Raw genomic sequence first — 18,027 nt, forward strand, 5'->3', positions numbered from 1 at the left:
CGCCGATCAGCTGGAGCTGCGCACGCATCTTCATTTCCGCCGGTGGAACTGTGATCCACCCCGTTCTGCCTCTGCCCACCCCTGGCTACATACCCTTCATTGTGTTTCTTCGTCTTAGCATTCGGAAGACTTACGTTTGTCTCATGATCTTTGTCTTTTCATCCTTTCTTTTCATCCCTGTTAAATATTTTTTCCATTGTGTCTCTTAAGGGTTTGTGATCTGCGCTTGATATCCCCTGCTCTGTGCTGTGTGCTACTGTTCGGTGCAAAAAAATCCCTACTCCCTGCGGCAAAAAAAAAGCATGTTCTCTGCGGTCATGCACCACCCCTTGTATCTCTCCATGCCGCCTCAGAGGGGTCCCCTCCCCACTATTGGAGAAGCACTGAGTTACATAAACGCTATTAACAATTTTAAAAAGGAAGTTGGGAGGGAAGGAAAGAACAGAATACAGTGATACCTTGTCTTACAAACTTAATTGGTTCTAGGACGAGGTTCTTAAGGTGAAAAGTTTGTAAGACGAAACAATGTTTCCCATAGGAATCAATGGAAAAGCAATTAATGGGTGCAAGCCCAAAATTCACCCCTTTTGCCAGCCAAAGCGCCCGTTTTTGCACTGCTGGGATTCCCCTGAGGGTCCCCTCCATGGGAAACCCCACCTCTGGACGTCTGTGTTTTTGCAATGCTGCAGGGGAATCCCAGCATCGCAAAAACGAGCGCTTCGCTGGCAATGGAAGTCCGGAGGTGGGGTTTCCCAGCGAAGGGAGCATCAGTGAAATCGCAGCATCACAAAAACACTGAAGTCCTCAAAACCCCACTTCCAGATCTCTGTGTTTTTACGATGCTGCAATTTCATTGAGGCTCCCCTCGCTGGAAAACCCCACCTCCGGACTTCCATTGCCAGTGAAGCACCCGTTTTCGCACTTCTGGAATTCTCCAGCTGGGATTCCCCTGCAGCATTACAAAAACACAGAAGTCCGGTTTCCCATGGAGGGGAGCCTCAGGGGAATCCCAGCAGCGCAAAAACGGAAGTCCGGAGGCGGGGCATCCCAGCAGCAGCGGTGGGTTTGTAAAGTGAAAATAGTTTGTAAGAAGAGGCAAAAAAATCTTAAAACTCGTGTTTGTATCTCGAAAAGTTTGTATGATGAGGCGTTTGTAAGACGAGGTATCACTGTATTGGCATCGAAATGGACAGATAGGGAAATTACCGTGAAAACTTCAGGAGAGGGAGAAAAAGCAAGGCAACTCTAGAGTTAGGATTTAAAATTGTTTTTATTTAGAATTATTAACCAAGATGAAGTCAAGCTAAAATATACAATAAACGGTTGCAGGATCTGGACCTAGTTGTCTAGTGAAGAGAAGGATCACGGAAGACATGATAGCAGTTTTCCAATATTTGAGGGGTTGCACAGAGAGGAAGGGTCCCAAGTTTTTTTTTAAAAAATTCTTGGTTTGTTTTTCCTCCCCTTAAAAAGCTTTCCCGATAACCAAAACACTCATGAAGAAAACCATGGCGAAAAAGATCCACATGAAAAAACGGTCCATCACTTTCGCGACTTTCTTCCACTCCACGCCTTTGGCGTGGTTGGCCTTGTGGCGCCTCACGCAATCGGCGATGTATTCAATGTTCTCGACCAACACTCGGTAACAAGAGCAGCAGCCAATGCTGTCCCGCATCCCGAGCCCATTCGCCTCATTCTCTCCTTCCATCTGCTTCTTGAGGGGGTCCCGTTCCGCGACGCCACCCTTCCTTCTCTCTTCACATTCACCTTGCTCTGCTGGACTTGGGTGGGCTGGTTGCGACGCGGCGTCTTGCTCTCCCGCACACTGCAAACTGGTGCAGTTTTCCCCCACGTCGTACACGAAGAAGATCTTGGACATGTAATCCAGAATTATCACTCTTGCCCACCGTGGGACGGGCTTGGCCCCTGAGCCACAGTAATGAATATTCATTATAATGATGGTCAGCGCAGTTGATGCTGTGATCATTGTCATGGTGGCGATGTAATATTTCCCTAGGATATAAAAATTAGAGGCACAAAAAAAAAGAATAGGTTAAATAAGGTGTCAAAGTTCTAGGTAACATCCAAACTAAATCAGAATCCGAGTCAAAGTGCCAATTTATTTCCGGAGCCTTCCGGTCACTCACGCCCTCATCACTTCCCGCCTTGACTATTGCAATGCGCTCTACATTGGGCTACCCTTGAAGAGTGTTCAGAGACTTCAGCTGGTGCAGAATGTAGCAGCACGTGCAATAATGGGTGTACCAAGGTAGGCCTGAATTATTCCAACTTTATGTGTGCTGCATTGGTTGCCAGTCGGTCTCCAAACGCAATTCAAGGCATGGTTATTACCTTTAAAGCCCTAAATGACAGGGCATACATGTCCTTGTGTTTCGCTGGAGGAAGGCCATAGAATAGGATGGCGATTACGTGGAAAAATAGGGAGTGTAGAAGAAACATCATTCTTTCTCACGTGTAAGTTTCATTGTGTTCAATAAATAATTGTTGAAGGAAAAAAAATGTGGTGCCTTACTTTCTGGGCGACCCTTGTAGATGCAATTACCTACCTATCAGGGGTACGTTGTCCGAAGGAGGCATGCTTTCCGCTACCATGAGCTGGAAGACAGTTAGAGAAAGCAGCACCGTCACCCCGAGAGATACTTTTTCTCCAGAGTCTGCGGGAAGGTAGAATCCCAGCGGAGCCAGGAACGAGATCAAGAGACAAGGAAGCAGCAGGTTAAAGATGTAGAAAGAGGACTTTCTTTTCAACTTGAGAGTGAAGGTAACATCTGGGTAAGGCTCGGAACAACAGCCGTAGGTGATCACGTTCTTAACAGCCGGCATGCCATGGATCTCCCACTCCACGTCTTCTATGAGGTCCGACAGGTCGCCCGAGTCTAACATGGTGAAGATGTCCACTTGATTCCCATTGTAAGTCCAAGAACCGAAGGTCAGATTGCACTGCTGGCTATCGAAAGGAAAATAGGAGACGTCCACCACGCAGGAGCTTTTTGTGATGGCAGGCGCGTCCCAAGTGATCTTCCCGTCATACCTCAAGACGATATTGGTATTCACCGGTTCGGAAAAGTCATCATCTGCCCTAAAAACACACAAAAAAGGAGAAGAATACAGAGCAACACACCTGATGTTATGAGGAGTAGAATTATCTAGGCCAGGGGTCCCCAACCACCGGGCCGCGGACCAGTACCGGGCCGCGGGGCACGTTGCACCGGTCCGTGGAGTCAGCAGCTGCCGGCCCTCATGCCGCCACCCCCTCCCTCCAGCGCTTCGCCTCCCGCCGGGCAAGAGGCCTCGGGAGGCAGGTTCTGCCGGCCACAGGACGATGGACGGGACAGAGGGGCGGGAAGGACCGAGAGGCTCAAGCCTCTTTTGGCTTCTGCCGCGGGGCGCTTTTGCGTTTTTGGCTGGGGGGAGGCAGGAGGGCCAGCCTGACCCCCTCTCTCCAGCGCTTAGTTCCGCTGGGCAAGAGGGCTTGGGAGGCAGGTTCTGCCAGCCATAGAGCAATGGCGGTAAAGAGGGGTGGGGAGGACCAGCACCCCCATGCTTAATCCCGCCCCCAACCACACCCCTTTCCGCTCCCACTGGGCCATAGAAAAATTGTCTTGCTGAAACTGGTCCCTGGTGGAAAAAACGTTGGGGACCACTGATCTAGGCTATAAGGATTGCCTCCTCAAAGGAGTCTAGTGCAACTTGCTGTGGAACAATCCAATCTTATATTCATCATTTCAATTCAGCTTTATTAGAAGTAAGTAAGTAGTAAGCCACCCCGAGTCTTCGGAGACGGGCGGCAATAATAATTATTAATAATTAATAATAATTAATAATAATTAATAATAATTAATAATAATTAATAATAATTAATAATAATTAATAATAATTAATAATTAATAATTAATAATAATTAATAATAATTAATAATAATTAATAATAATTAATAATAATTAATAATAATTAATAATAATTAATAATAATTAATAATAATTAATAATAATTAATAATAATTAATAATAATTAATAATAATTAATAATAATTAATAATAATTAATAATAATTAATAATAATTAATAATAATTAATAATAATTAATATTAATAATAGTCACACAGAGTGGGCCTTCTCCAGGTCCCGTCAACTAAAAAATGTCGTTTGGCGGGACCCAGGGGAAGAGCCTTCTCTGTGGCGGCCCCGGCTCTTTAGAATCAACTCCCCCCAGAGATTAGAATTGCCCCCACCCTCCTCACCTTTTGTATGCTTCTTAAAACCCACCTCTGCCGTCAGGCATGGGGAAACTGAGATATTCTTTCCCCCTAGGCCTTTACAATTTACGCATGGTATGTTTGTTTGTATGTATGTTTGGTTTTATAATAAGTGGTTTTTTAAAGTTGTTTTAGTATTGGATTGTTACATGCTGTTTTTTATCACTGTTGTTAGCCGCCCCACGTCTACGGAGAGGGGCGGCATACAAATCCAATAAATAAATAAATAAATAAAATAAATAAATAAATAATAATAATAATAATAATATAAGTAAGTAAATAAGAAAGATTTTGGGGTTGTTAAAATATAGTGATTTGCAAAGAATCCTCAAAAATGGTTCCCAGATTCTCATCATACATTAAGCTTCACACAAGCAGAGTGTCAGTTGTGTGACGTGATTGGGGAAATATTTTCCTTTATTTGTGCAAAAGAGGGAAGTAAGCGCATGCAAAATGTGCACAAAAAGTGCAAAAAAGGGCAACAAGAATGATCAAGGAAATGGAGCCGCTCCCTTACGAAACCAGGTTGCAACGCTTTGGTCTCTTCAGCCTTGAAAGACAGCGTTTAAGGGGTGACTTGATCGAAGTGTATAAAATCATGCATGGGATAGAAAAGGTGGATAGAGAAAAAATATTTTCTCTATCATACAATAAAAATTATTTTCTCTATCACACAATACTAGGACGAGGGGGCACTCCCTAAATCTCATAGGTAAGAAAGTGAGGACAAATAAAGGGAAATATTTCTTCACCCAGGGGGTCGTTGGTTTATGGAATTCACTTCCAGAAGAGGTCGTGACAGTTGTCAGCCAGGAGAGCTTCAAGGCAGGATTAGACAGATTCATGGATGCCAAGTAGTATCGGTAGTTATTGAAATGGATGTCCAAGTGCCGCCTCTATGTTGGTTGAGGCAGGCAGGGTTCCCTTGGGTCCTATTTGTTAGGGGCCATGGGGAAGGGAGGGTTTTGCCTTCTCTTTCTGCTCAACATCCCCATGGACAATTGGTGGGCCACTGTGGGACACAGAATGCTGGACTCGATGGGCTTTGGCCTGATTCAGCATGGCTCTTCTTATGTTCTTATGTTCTTACGATGCGAACCAGTAGGGAAGGTAAGTGGACCCCACCCCTGACTTACTTGTTGTAGAGTACAATGTCCGGTCTCCATACCAGATTGCTAGGGATCCGGATGGAATCTAATCCATCGTATCTGTCTTTGTCCCACTTCAGATAGGCATCATACCAAATCTGGCGGATCCAGAGGTAGACGGTCAAAATTTGGTTTCTCTCATCCTATAAGATAATTACAGCCTTAACTTGGGAACATTGGAAGGTGTCTATCCGATCAGCCAGAACTTAAATATATAAATAAAACCAATCCATCTTTCCATTTGCTTATGAATAGGTATAATTTAGACCTCAATATACAGTGTTCCCTCAATTTTCGCGGGTTCGAACTTCGCGAAAAGTCTATACCACGGTTTTTCAAAAATATTAACTAAAAAATACTTTGCGGTTTTTTCCCCTATACTACGGTTTTTTCCACCCGATGACGTCATATGTCATCGCCAAACTTTTGTCTGCCTTTAATAAATATTTTTTAAAATAAACTTTAATAAATAAACATGGTGAGTAATAATCTGAATAGTTGCTAAGGGAATGGAAAATTGCAATTTAGGGGTTTAAAGGGTTAAGGGAAGGCTTGTGATACTGTTCATAGCCAAAAATACTGTATTTACTTGTGCATCTCTACTTCGCGGAAATTCGACTTTTGCGGGCGGTCTCGGAACGCATCCCCCGCGAAAAGCGAGGGAACACTGTATCTCTCTCTACATGGGGTTACCTTTGAAGAGCATCCGGAAACTGCAAATTGTGCAGAACGCAGCCGCGCGAGCAGTCATGGGCTTACCCAGACACGTACATATCTCTCTAACACTTCACAGTCTGCATTGGCTGCCAATTGGTTTCCAGATTCAATTCAAAGTGTTGGTTATGACCTATAAAGCCCTACATGGCATCGGGTCAGAATACCTGCGGGACCACCTTCTGCTGCACAAATCCCAGCGACCGGTCATGTCCCACAGAGTCGGCCTCCTCCAGGTCCCATCAACTGGACAGTGTCGTTTGACGGGACCTAGGGGGAGAGTCTTCTCAGTGGGGGCCCCGGCCCTCTGGAATCAGCTCCCCTGGAGATTTGTACTGCCCCCACCCTCCTCGCCTTCCGTAAGAGTCTTAAGACTCAATTATGCCACCAGGTTTGAGGCTATTAGATTGTTGCTCCCTGGCCAATGAATGTGTTGAGAGAATGCTGAGCGAATGGATTGACTGTTTTTTTATGGTTTCTTGGGGGTTTTAGACTTTTAAATTGATTAATTGGATCTAGGATATTGTATATTGTTTATTATATGTTGTAAGCCATCCCAACTCCTTGGAGAGGGGCAGCATAATAATAATAATAATAATAATAATAATAATAATAATAATAATAATAATAATAATTGCAGACCAGGTCTCTGATACCAGTTTAGCCTGGCAGTTTGCCTATTTTAAGTATTATCCAGATATTTCACCAGAAGAGCCCTTCACTTCTCCACTCGAAACAGAATATCCTATGAAAATAGACTAACAATCCTGGGCCTAGAAAGCCTAGAACTACGGCGCCTAAAACACGATTTGAGTATTGCCCACAAGATCATATGCTGCAATATCCTACCGGTCAATGACTACTTCAGCTTCAACTGCAACAACACAAGAGCACACAACAGATTCAAACTTAATACGAACCGCTCCAAACTGGACTGTAAAAAATATGATTTCAACAATCGAGTTATCGAAGCGTGGAACTCATTGCCGGACTCAATTGTGTCAACCCCTAACCCCCAACATTTCTCCCTTAGACTCTCCACGATTGACCTCTGCAGGTTCCTAAGAGGCCAGTAAGGGGCGTACCTAAGTGCACTGGTGTGCCTTTTGTCCCCTGTCCAATTGTCTTTCCTTTCTCTCACTTATCATATATATTTTCTTTCTTTCATATATCCTCTCCTCTAAGTTCATTTTACCCTTATATATATATTACTACATGTCTATTTTTCTTCCTATGTATTTGTGTATTGGACAAATGAATAAATAAATAAAAATAAAAATTATCTACGGTCAATCCCTCACTTTCGACTCACTTTTTAATTTCCATACCTTTTATCTCCTCAATTTGTCTTGTATTTTTTTACTACCTGTTCGGACGAATCAACCCGAACTGGTAACATCTCACCCTTGCTACAACTTCTTCAAACCCAACCAACCCAACAAGATTTGAATGGGACAGTTCCAGCATTCCGTCCATTATTTTGATGCTTACCATATCTTTAATTTGAGAGAGCGTGATCTGAAGCGTAACATTCAAAACCATATCTGTATCTTCCACAGGCCGCAGCGCATTGGAGTAGCCTTCAAACAGCTCGTTAAATAGCCTCTGAGCATATTTTCCTTGGGCTGCGTCAGCGCCTGGGCGGAACCAAGTTTAAATTGTTCAAAACAGGCGCTGGAAAAAGACGCATGCAAACAATTGTGGCGTTCAGGGGGAATTCTACTTCCCGCATCCCACGTGGTCACGTGATCAAAATTTCAACGCTCGGTAATTTAGCTCGTATTATATGACCGCTGCAGCGTTCTGGGGTCATGTGATCTGCTTTTGCGACCTTCTGACCAGGAAAGTCTATGGCGGAAGCCAGATTCACTTATCATCTGGGTTACCAGTTTAAAAAATGGCACCGATTCGCTTCATGACGGCGGCAAACAAAAAAAAAAGGACTGTGCAGAGATGAATAGAACGACAATGAAAATTGAAAAGATAGACAAGACTCTGAATATTATAAATTTTGGATGAAATTTTCTAACTGGATAGAAAATGAATATAGTCAGAAGGAAGGGAGGGAGGGAGGGAGGGAGGGAGGGAGGGAGGGAAGAAAATAGCGATAGTACTTAGACTTATATACCACTTCACAGTGCTTTTACAGCCCTCTCTAAGCGGTTTACAGAATCAACCTCTTGCCCCCAACAGTCTGGGTCCTCATTTTACTCCCCACCTTTGAAAAGTGTTCGGAAACTTCAGATCGTGCAGAATGCAGCTGCGAGAGCAATTATGGGCTTCTCCAAGTATGCCCATATCACTCCAACACTCCGCAGTCTGCATTGGCTGCCGATCAGTTTCCGGTAACAATTCAAAGTGTTGGTTATGACCTATAAAGCCCTTCATGGCACCGGACCAGAATATCTTCGGGACCGCCTCCTGCCGCACGAATCCCAGCGACCGGTTAGGTCCCACAGAGTTGGCCTTCTTCGGGTCCCGTCGACTAAACAATGTCGTCTGGCGGGACCCAGGGGAAGAGCCTTCTCTGTGGGGGGCCCGACCCTCTGGAACCAGCTCCCCCCTGAGATTAGGGTTGCCCCCACCCTCCCTGCCTTTCGTAAACTCCTTAAGACCCACCTTTGCCGTCAGGCATGGGGGAACTAAAACACCTCCCCCTTGCCCATGTTGTTTTGTTGATTGATTGACTGTGTGCCTGTTTTTTATATATACTGTTTTTATGAGATTATTAATTTAAATTGTAACTAGATGGGTGGGCCTTGGATTTGGTATTATGTACTGTACTGTTTTTTATTATTGTGAGCCGCCCCGAGTTTGCGGAGAGGGGCGGCATATAAATCCAATAAACCTAAACCTAAACCATGGAAAGCGGAGTCAACCAGAAGGAAGGAAGGAAGGAAGGAAGGAAGGAAGGAAGGAAGGAAGGAAGGAAGGAAGGGAAGATAGCAATAGCACTTAGACTTACATACCGCTTCATAGTGCTTTTACAGCCCTCTCTAAACGGTTTACAGAATCAACCTCTTACCCCCAACAATCTGGGTGCACATTTTACCCACCTAGGCAGGATGGAAGGCTGAGTCAACCTTGAGCCGGTGGTGAGATTTGAACTGCTTGAAGTAGCCTGCAGTGCTGCACTCTTAAGGAAAAGATAGCTAACTTTTCTCCCCATCCTTTCCTCTGGCTGCCAAATTCCTTACTTACCTCGAAGCATTCCGGCTGAGAAAACCACAAGCGAGAAAATGCCAATAACTCTCATTGCAGAGATGGACAAATTACGATGCTTTATTAAGGAAGAGATTCATTCTTCTGCCTGATAAAACACACATCACGGGTAACAACAGCCCGTTGTAGGCAAGATTGATCGATCTTCTTTAGGATCTCTTGCAATCTTGCTCCCTTCATGCCAGGTTAACTTCAGAATTAGATACCAGAGGAACAAAGCGAAGGGATGAAACCAGCCGATGACACGGAGTTCAGCTCAGCGGTCAAATTTCTCCGCTTCCTAGAATTACATGAGTGCACTCTCTTGCGGAAGACATCCACCAAGTTGTTACTCCTCCTCCTTGTAACTTACAACGGGCAGCCCATCCACTGTGAATTTGCTTGCCTAGGCTCTGTTCAATTCATAGCAGAGTTCATTGTACTGTTTTTAGAAACATAGATCGTAGCAGATTGACGGCAGAAAAAGACCTCATGGTCCATCTTAGCCCTATATTTTATCTGTTATCTATTATTTATCTTATTTATTTATTAATTATTATTATTATTAATCTATTTATTATCTATTTATCTAGTATCTAGTATTTATCTTATTTATTAATTATTATTATTTATCTATTTATCGATTATCGATTATTTATCTTAGTCTATTTCCTGTATTTTATCTTAGGATGGATATATGTTTATACCAGGCGTGTTTAAATTCAGTTACTGTGGATTTACCAACCACGTCTGCTGAACGTTTGTTCCAAGCATCTACTACTCTTTCAGTCAAATAATATTTTCTCAGGCTGCTTCTGATCTTTCTCCCAACTAACCTCAGATTGTACCCTTGTTTTTGTGTTCACTTTCCTATTAAAAACACTTCCCTCCTGAATCTTATTTAACCCTTTCACATATTTAAATGTTTCAATCGTTTCCCCCCCCCCTTTCCTTCCTGTTATCCAGACTACACCATGCATGAAGTCTTTCCTGATAGGTTTTATGCTTAAGACCTTCCACCATTTTTGTAGCCTGTCTTTGGACCCGTTCAATTTTATCCATATTTTTTTGTAGGTGAGGTCTCCAGAACGGGACACAGTATTCCAAATGTGGTCTCACCAGCACTCTATATAACGGGATCACAATCTCCCTCTTCCTGCTTGTTATACCTCTAGCTATTCAGCCAAGCATTCTACTTGCTTTCTTAGCACCCTCTAAGCTTGTTGGATTGCAGACATTTCATTACCCAACTAGGTAACATCATCAGTGCCCCCTAGCTAATGGTACCTACAGGTGAAACTCAAAAAATTAGAGTATCATGCAAACGTTCATTTATTTTGGCAATGTAACTTAAAAGGTGAAACTTAATATATGAGAGAGACTCATAACATGCAAGGCAAGATAGTTCAATTCATAGCAGAGTTCATTGTGGCATTCTTAGAAACATAGATCGTAGAAGATTGACAGCAGAAAAAGACAATTGTCATAATTGCGATGATTATGGGGTACAGCTCATGAGAACCCCAAATCCCCCATCTAAGAAAATTAAAATATTACATACGATCAATTAAGAAAAGGATTGTACAGAGAACAATATCGAACCTCTAAAAAGTATAAGCATACATATGTACTCAGTACTGTATAAAAAGTCAAAAAGAGGGCTGTGAATATATTTACACACCCTTCACATCTTGGACACAAAATGCTTCAACTCCTACCCTCAAAACAACAGTATAGGGCACTGCACACCAGAACTAAACACAAGGGTTTTCCTTGAATGCCATCACTCTACTTAACAATTCCCACAACACTAATAATTGACTAAGACTATTACTCTTATTCTGTTCCTTAATAGTATCTATCTCTTCCCACTTATTACTATAATCATGTATCTTTCAACTATATTATTTTTGTTTCCTGGCATGATTCAATAGCTTATTAGTAACCTTGACTGTCACTAAGTGTTGTATCTTTTTATTCTTGAATGTATTTTATTTTTATTCTCATGAGAGCATATACAAAGACAAATGTCTTATGTGTCCAATCACACTTGGCCAATAAAGTATTCTATTGTATCCTATTCCTATTCTATGTCATGTAGGTCAGTGATTTTCAACCTTTTTTGAGCTGCGGCACATTTTTTACATTTACGAAACCCTGGGGCACATTGAGCGGGGGGAGAGAGGAGGCTAAAAAAAGTTTGGACAATAAAATTCTCTCTCTCCCTTCCTCCCTTTCGCTCTATTTCTCTCTCCCTCCCTCCCTCTTTCTCTCCCTTCCTTCTTTCTCTCTCCATCCCTCTTTCTTTCTCTTCCTTCCTCTCTTTTTTGCTCTTTCTCTCCCTTCCTACCTCCCTCTATGTCTTTCTCTCTCTCTCCTTCCCTCCCTCTTTCTCTCTATTGCTTTCTTTCTTTCTCTCTCTCTCTCTTACTTTCTTTTTCTCTGAGCTTCGCGGCACACCTGACCATGTCTCACGGCACACTAGTGTGCCGCGGCACACTGATTGAAAAACACTGATCTAGGTCATGGTGTTGGCCTGGAACTTCCTTGGAATTGCTGAAAGGAGTGTTTTGTAGATTGTAGATTGATGTTGTACATTGGATATCTCCAACCTACAGCACAGTTCTTTCAGCAGTCCCAAGGAGGCACTGAACAATAGCCGAGATAGTGACAACAGTAAAAAGTTGTTTCAGAATAGAATTTTAAAAGAAATAAAAATCTTTGATACCACTGAAGTTTTATATACTTTATTCAAAATTACAAAATCCATTTGTAGCAAAGAAGAAAATAGTTTACATTCATTGGACAACATTAAAATGCAGATTCTGCAGGTATAAAAAACACCCTAAATTCATCTGGGTTCCATTTATAGGTAATACATCATATAAAATACAATTGCTAAGTCCTTTCCCTTCTCAAGTTAAGGAACCAAAAGGAATTTTATCCCTTCTGACAGGAATACAGTAGTGCTTGCTTGGGAGATGTAGGAGCATTAAATTAATACATACATCATATAAAGAGTATTACACCTGAGCTCAGTAAATGCATAGATTCTACCCCCACCCCTTAGCTAGTCTTCATGGTTACAACATGGCTTTTCCCTAGGAAAATAGTTCACATTCATTGGGCAACATTAAAATGCAGATTCTGCAGATATAAAAAACATCCTAAATTCATTTGGATTCCATTTATAGGTAATACATCATATATAAAATACAATTGCTAAGTCCTTTCCCTTCTCAAGTTAAGGACTTTTTTCCCTTCTGAGAGGAATACAGTAGTGCTTACTTGGGAAATGTAAGAGCATTAATTAATACATCCATCATAAAGAGTATTGCACCTGAGTTCATAAATGCAAGGATTCTACCCCCGCCCCTTAGCTAGTAATCATGGTTACAACATGGCTTTCCCCTAGGAAAATTATAAAAAGTTATGCAGCAGCCACAGCAAAGGAGTATAAATTTCAGCACAGCGTCCAAAATTTCACACCCAAACCTAGGCTCTTTATTGTTTCAGTATGAATAGGCAAAGTCCATGACTGTTGTACAACAGTCTCCTTTAAAAACAGTCTTTTTGTGAAAGCTGATTCCCAGATACCATTCTCCGTCTGGGAATGTTGCAATGATTTAAAAATAAAAATTAAGCACAGTCCGTAGTAAGACTGACTTTGTTGACATCGGTGTACTTTTGGCTTTTAAACTTGGTCATCAGCTTCTGGTCTTCCAGGGTGTGGTCTCCATGGCCACCTGGCCAAATGAAAAATAATTCTCTCCGGGAAGTCACAGCAGACTGCATTTGTGAGAGACCCCAGCCAAAAAGAGTGTAGGCCATAGCGTTGGACGGGCAGATTTAGCCTTCTTAGTGCATCGTGAAAAACTTCCAAGAATCGCTCCTTGCACAGTAGACGCTCACTGCTATAGAGGAAGAGAGGCCCATCACCCTTAGGTCTCACTGCCAAATAATTTTTGAGCGCCAAAACAGGACAAAGCCACAGTCGATCGCTGGATGTCAACCAGTAGGTGAGGCGTCCCTCGCCCATTTCGGGAGCCGGTATGTGAATCCCGACGCGGTCTTCCTCCACTTCAATATCATCCAAGCAGAGCAGCTCCGCGTGGAAAGTCGTGCACGTCTTTGCCACCATCTCTTTGGGTCGCAGCGCCACGTGGAAAGCCAATAAAAACAATGCCCGGAACATAAGGCACTCGTAGAAACAGCTGCAGACGCTTTCCAGGGCTTCCAGCAATGACTCCAAGGTATCCTGGCTCAGCGGGATCGGAGGTCGCCTCCGCCACTGCATGCGGACAATCATGTGGGTGGTGAAGAAGTCCTGAAGCGGATCCTGGAAGTTGAAAGTCTGGGAGAGGTAGGAAAGGCCAGACAGGTAGGTCAGTATTTTGGGGGCGGCGACACCTTCTGCATCCAGAGACAGCAAAAAGCCCCTGATCTGGTATCCTGGGATGGGCCAAACCGAGGGGAAGCGGACAGTTGCTCGATAGGCGATGAACAGCAGTAAGCCCCCGCTGTAAGCTTTCCAAATGGCGGGGAAACCTGACTGCTCAAGTAGGCGCAAGGCCTCCATAGACCACTGGCCTACAGGATTGGGTGATAAGCCGCCGGAAGCTTGGTCTTCAGTACTCCATTCCCCTGGAAAGAAGGAAAAGGAAAAAAGAAAACATTAGCAACTATTCACAAATAGCAACACTTTTTAAAAAAAATATATATTTAGAATCAGGAGTTTGCATATGTTCCCTAACAAGCTAGTCCACAAACACTTTAAATACTCCTCAAAAATAATTAAATAAAGGGAACACTCAAACAATACAACTCCAAGTAAATCCACTTCCGTGAAATCAAACTGTCCACTTAGGAACCAACACTGATTGACAATCAATTGCACATGCTGCTGTACACATTCAACTTTGTACAGAACAGAAGTATTCAATTTATTTATTTATTTGGATTTATATGCCTTGTTTATTTAATTGGATTTGTATCAATGAGAATGTTTCATTCATTCAGATCTAGGATGTGTTCCTTTTATTTTTTTGAGTAGAGGTCCCCCAAACTTGGTAACTTGAAGACTTGTGGACTTCAACTGCCAGAATTCTCCAGCCAGTTATGGAGTTGAAATCCACAAGTCTTCAAGTTACCAAGTTTGAAGACCTTTTAAATGTGACATCTAACAGCAATAGCATTTAGAATTATATACAGCTTCAAAGTGCTTTTGTAGCCCTCTCTAAGCTGCATACAGAATCAGCAAATAGCCCCCAACAACCTGGATCCTCATTTGACCCACCTAGGAAGGATGGAAAGCTGAGTCAAGCTACTGAAAGAAATCTTTCCTGCATTTCAGAACTCAACTCCTCACCCCGTTCATGGTTTTGCAATTTGGTTGACATTAACAGTCCATTTGAAAATCACATTCCCATGCAATCTTGGCCACTTTAAAACTTGTGGACTCCAACTCCCAGAATTCCACAACCAGCAAAACCAGCAAAGTCTGGAGACCCCCTGCTTGAAAGCTTGCTGCGATGAAACAAAAAAAACCCCACCACAGTCTTTATTTTTTATGCAATATCAATAATTATCTCAAAGCAGCCAAGACCTGCTAGTAACTTGCTATGTTAATTTATGACACTTATATGCCACCCAGAATCGCTTTGCAGGCGCAGAGGAGCAGCGTATAAATGTAATAAGTAGAACTTTTCTCCAAATTCGCTGCCAAATTCCAGAGAAATCTGAAAGCCCCCAGACCCAGAGGAAGTTTGGAAGTGGTGGGTGGGTAGGCTTAAGCAGGAGGCATTGCACTCCCCAAAGGGACCATTTGGCAATCGATAGCCGAAAAGGAGAGCGAGAAAGAAAAAAACCCACATTATATATAAAGTACTGTACATTTAAAAAAACATTTAAAAGTTCAATAAGGAGGAAGCAATGGGGGGGGGAATCAAATGGAAAATATTTTTTAAAAAATAAGTTTGGCCAAAAATTGCGTATTTTCTCCCTCTCACACACAAACACACGCGCGGTCATAAACAGCGCATTCAGACGAGCAAAAGATCCCCTGCGATCCTCCCAGTACAACCATCCGAATAAAACCCACATGCCTTATCCTCCAGGCTTCGGTGCGCAAGCGCAAGAGGGGAAGAGGAGAAAAGAAAAAGCAAACCAACTCGCGCATGCGCAAGAAACAACCCCCCACCCTTGCGGAACTGAGTTCGCTTTCAGCACGCACGCTCGCAACTTTGGAAAAAAAACGAGGGAAAACTGCCATCTCGGCACGCGCCGCTTTTCTGCGCATGCCCGAAGAGAACCGAACCCTTTTCCCCCCGCCACTTACCGTCGTCGAAGAGTCCTCGCGTTTCCTCAACGTGAGGTAAATCATCGACCTTTTGAACTTTTGCCGGTGGAGTGGCCTCTTCCGAGCCGGTTTCCGAGGTCTCCGCGGCTTGATGATGCCAGGAGTCATCGGACGAAGCCTCCTCAGGAGCGCTGGGGGGAGCCGAGAGCACTTCCCGCAAGAATTCGAAGGCCGGCTCCCTGGCAAGGAGGAGCAGTATGTCCCAGAAGCAGCGGTCGAAGTCTTCGGGCTTGGAAATGAAGCGGCTGAGGCGGCTCATTTTGCAGACCGAGCGACTCCGATCCGAAAGGCGGCAATGTTTCCTCCGACTGAGGTAAATTCCGAGGGCCGAGTGCAGCCTTTATATAGGCAAAAGGATGGGCTTTCAGAGAGCCAATCAGCGATCGGGCGTATTTTTGGCGTGTTCTGATTGGCTCCTCTTTTAAATGGACAGGCCACTGGCTTGGGCCTGCGTGAGGTTGGCTTAGAGGCGTCAAAATTCAAAACAGTTTAAAGCTAATTTGCGCCTTTTGTTTTTGAAGATAAGAGGCTGATTGCCCCAGTCTAAATTAAATATTAGGAATGGAAATTAATTAAAGCAATGCAAAATTTGAAAAGTCACTAAAAGTCACTAAAAGTCCCAGTTGACTAATGCTTAAAAATATGATTGTGATTGAATATAGAACTCACTCCCCAATGTCTGCTTTTAGAAATAAAGATAAAGAAGAAACAGAATATTATAAAGTCTGGGACAAGGTTTATGGTTGGTTAGAGAAAAGATTAAGGGAAAAATGAATAGTGGTTAATCAATCAATAAATAAATATAGAGAATGTTTGAATAAATGGAATACAGTATATGTTAAAGAGGTAGTAGGTAAAGAAGAGTATATATTGTTTCTAGAAATTCTATGTATGTAAAATTTTACTCCAAACAACTTCTGAAAAGAACAAGGCGGATAAAAGCCCCTGTATATGTTTTATGTTTGTTGTTGTTTTGTGTTTGTCTGATTATAATAAAAAATTTAAAAAAGGAATTACTGTGAAAAAATACACACACACACAAAATGTGAGCCGCCCCGAGTTTGCGGAGAGGGGCGGCATATAAATCCAATAAATCTAAATCTAAAATACAATATTTAATTTACCAATATAACTACAGCTGCAAGAATATCATACGCACAATTTTGGAAACACAAAGAGACCAGAAAACAATATCATAGACAAAATTTACAGATGTGCAGAAATGGATAGGATGACCATGAAGATTGAGGGAACTAGTAACTCAGAATACTGTGAGATTTGGAATAATTGGTTTAATTGGACTGTCAATAAAGGCAAAAAATGGGTAAAGTGTGAAAGAACATATAAAAAATGAGAAATATATAAACATGTAATATAATATGTGTACTTATAAAGAGATAATGTTAGGAATGTAACAAATATAAGAAAACGGGCATATACCTGTATTAAATTATAGCAATGTTGTTTTAAAAACTTGGAAAAACTAATACACAAAACTTTAAAGAAAACATGATTGTGATTGGAATGAACTTGGTTGAAATAGTTTTAAATGCCTGTGATTTAAAGATTTAGGTTTTGTGTTTGGGTTTCATAAATGTTGTATTTTGTATTGATATTATTTTGTAAGCCGCCCTGAGTCCGCTGGAGAAGGGCGGCCTAGAAATGCAAATGAATGAATAAATGAATGGATGGCTGGATGGATGAAATAATACAAATGTTATTTAAAACGTTTTTACATTTTTTAAGCCTCACCAATGACCATGAAAATTAAGGGAACTAGTAACTCAGAATACCGTGAGATTTGGAATAATTTGGTATAATTGGATTATCAATAAAGGCAAAAGACAGGGATAAATTGTGAAAGGGGGTATTAAAATGAGAAATATATAAACATGTAATGTAATGTATAGAGGTAATGTTAGAAATGTAACAAATATAAGAAAATGGATTGTATTGTAGCAATGTTGTTTTTAAAACTGAAAAACTTATAAACAAAAGTGGTACTACACCTCACGTGTTCTTGATTCTATCCCTCTGTTAATGCAGCCTAGAACTGTGTTGGCTTTTCTGGCAGCTGCTCCACACGGCTGGCTCATATTTAAATGATTGTCCACTAGGACTCCAAGATTGCCCTCACAGTTACTACTGTTGAGCAGTGTACCACATATACTGTATCTGTGCATTTGGTTTTTCTTGCCAAAATGTAGAATTTTACTTTTTTCCACGTTTTTCACATTTCATTTTCCTAGGAGAGGGGTGGGTGCTAACTTTCTACAATCCCCCCAAATTTTTGTCAGAACATGTGAGTGAGACACATATGTTCTTGGCAA

At 42.2% G+C, this 18,027-nt stretch overlaps 2 protein-coding genes across 2 annotated transcripts; both read right to left on the minus strand.

Moving 5' to 3' along the window:
- Positions 1-1,465: 1,465 nt before the first annotated feature.
- CHRNA9 (cholinergic receptor nicotinic alpha 9 subunit) lies at positions 1,466-9,349 on the minus strand. Its single transcript, XM_070756734.1, has 5 exons — positions 9,340-9,349; positions 7,630-7,775; positions 5,413-5,567; positions 2,568-3,100; positions 1,466-2,013 (listed from the first exon to the last, which is right to left on the minus strand). The coding sequence occupies exons 1-5, from the start codon at positions 9,347-9,349 to the stop codon at positions 1,466-1,468; spliced, it is 1,392 nt and encodes a 463-aa protein (XP_070612835.1).
- A 2,721-nt stretch (positions 9,350-12,070) lies between these two features.
- Positions 12,071-16,006, minus strand: LOC139169893 (uncharacterized). Its single transcript, XM_070756557.1, has 2 exons — positions 15,677-16,006; positions 12,071-13,983 (listed from the first exon to the last, which is right to left on the minus strand). The coding sequence occupies exons 1-2, from the start codon at positions 15,954-15,956 to the stop codon at positions 13,034-13,036; spliced, it is 1,230 nt and encodes a 409-aa protein (XP_070612658.1). The 5' UTR covers positions 15,957-16,006; the 3' UTR covers positions 12,071-13,033.
- Between the last annotated feature and the right edge of the window lie 2,021 nt (positions 16,007-18,027).

This window comes from Erythrolamprus reginae, chromosome 7, assembly GCF_031021105.1.
Source record: "Erythrolamprus reginae isolate rEryReg1 chromosome 7, rEryReg1.hap1, whole genome shotgun sequence".
Lineage (NCBI taxonomy): Eukaryota > Metazoa > Chordata > Lepidosauria > Squamata > Dipsadidae > Erythrolamprus > Erythrolamprus reginae.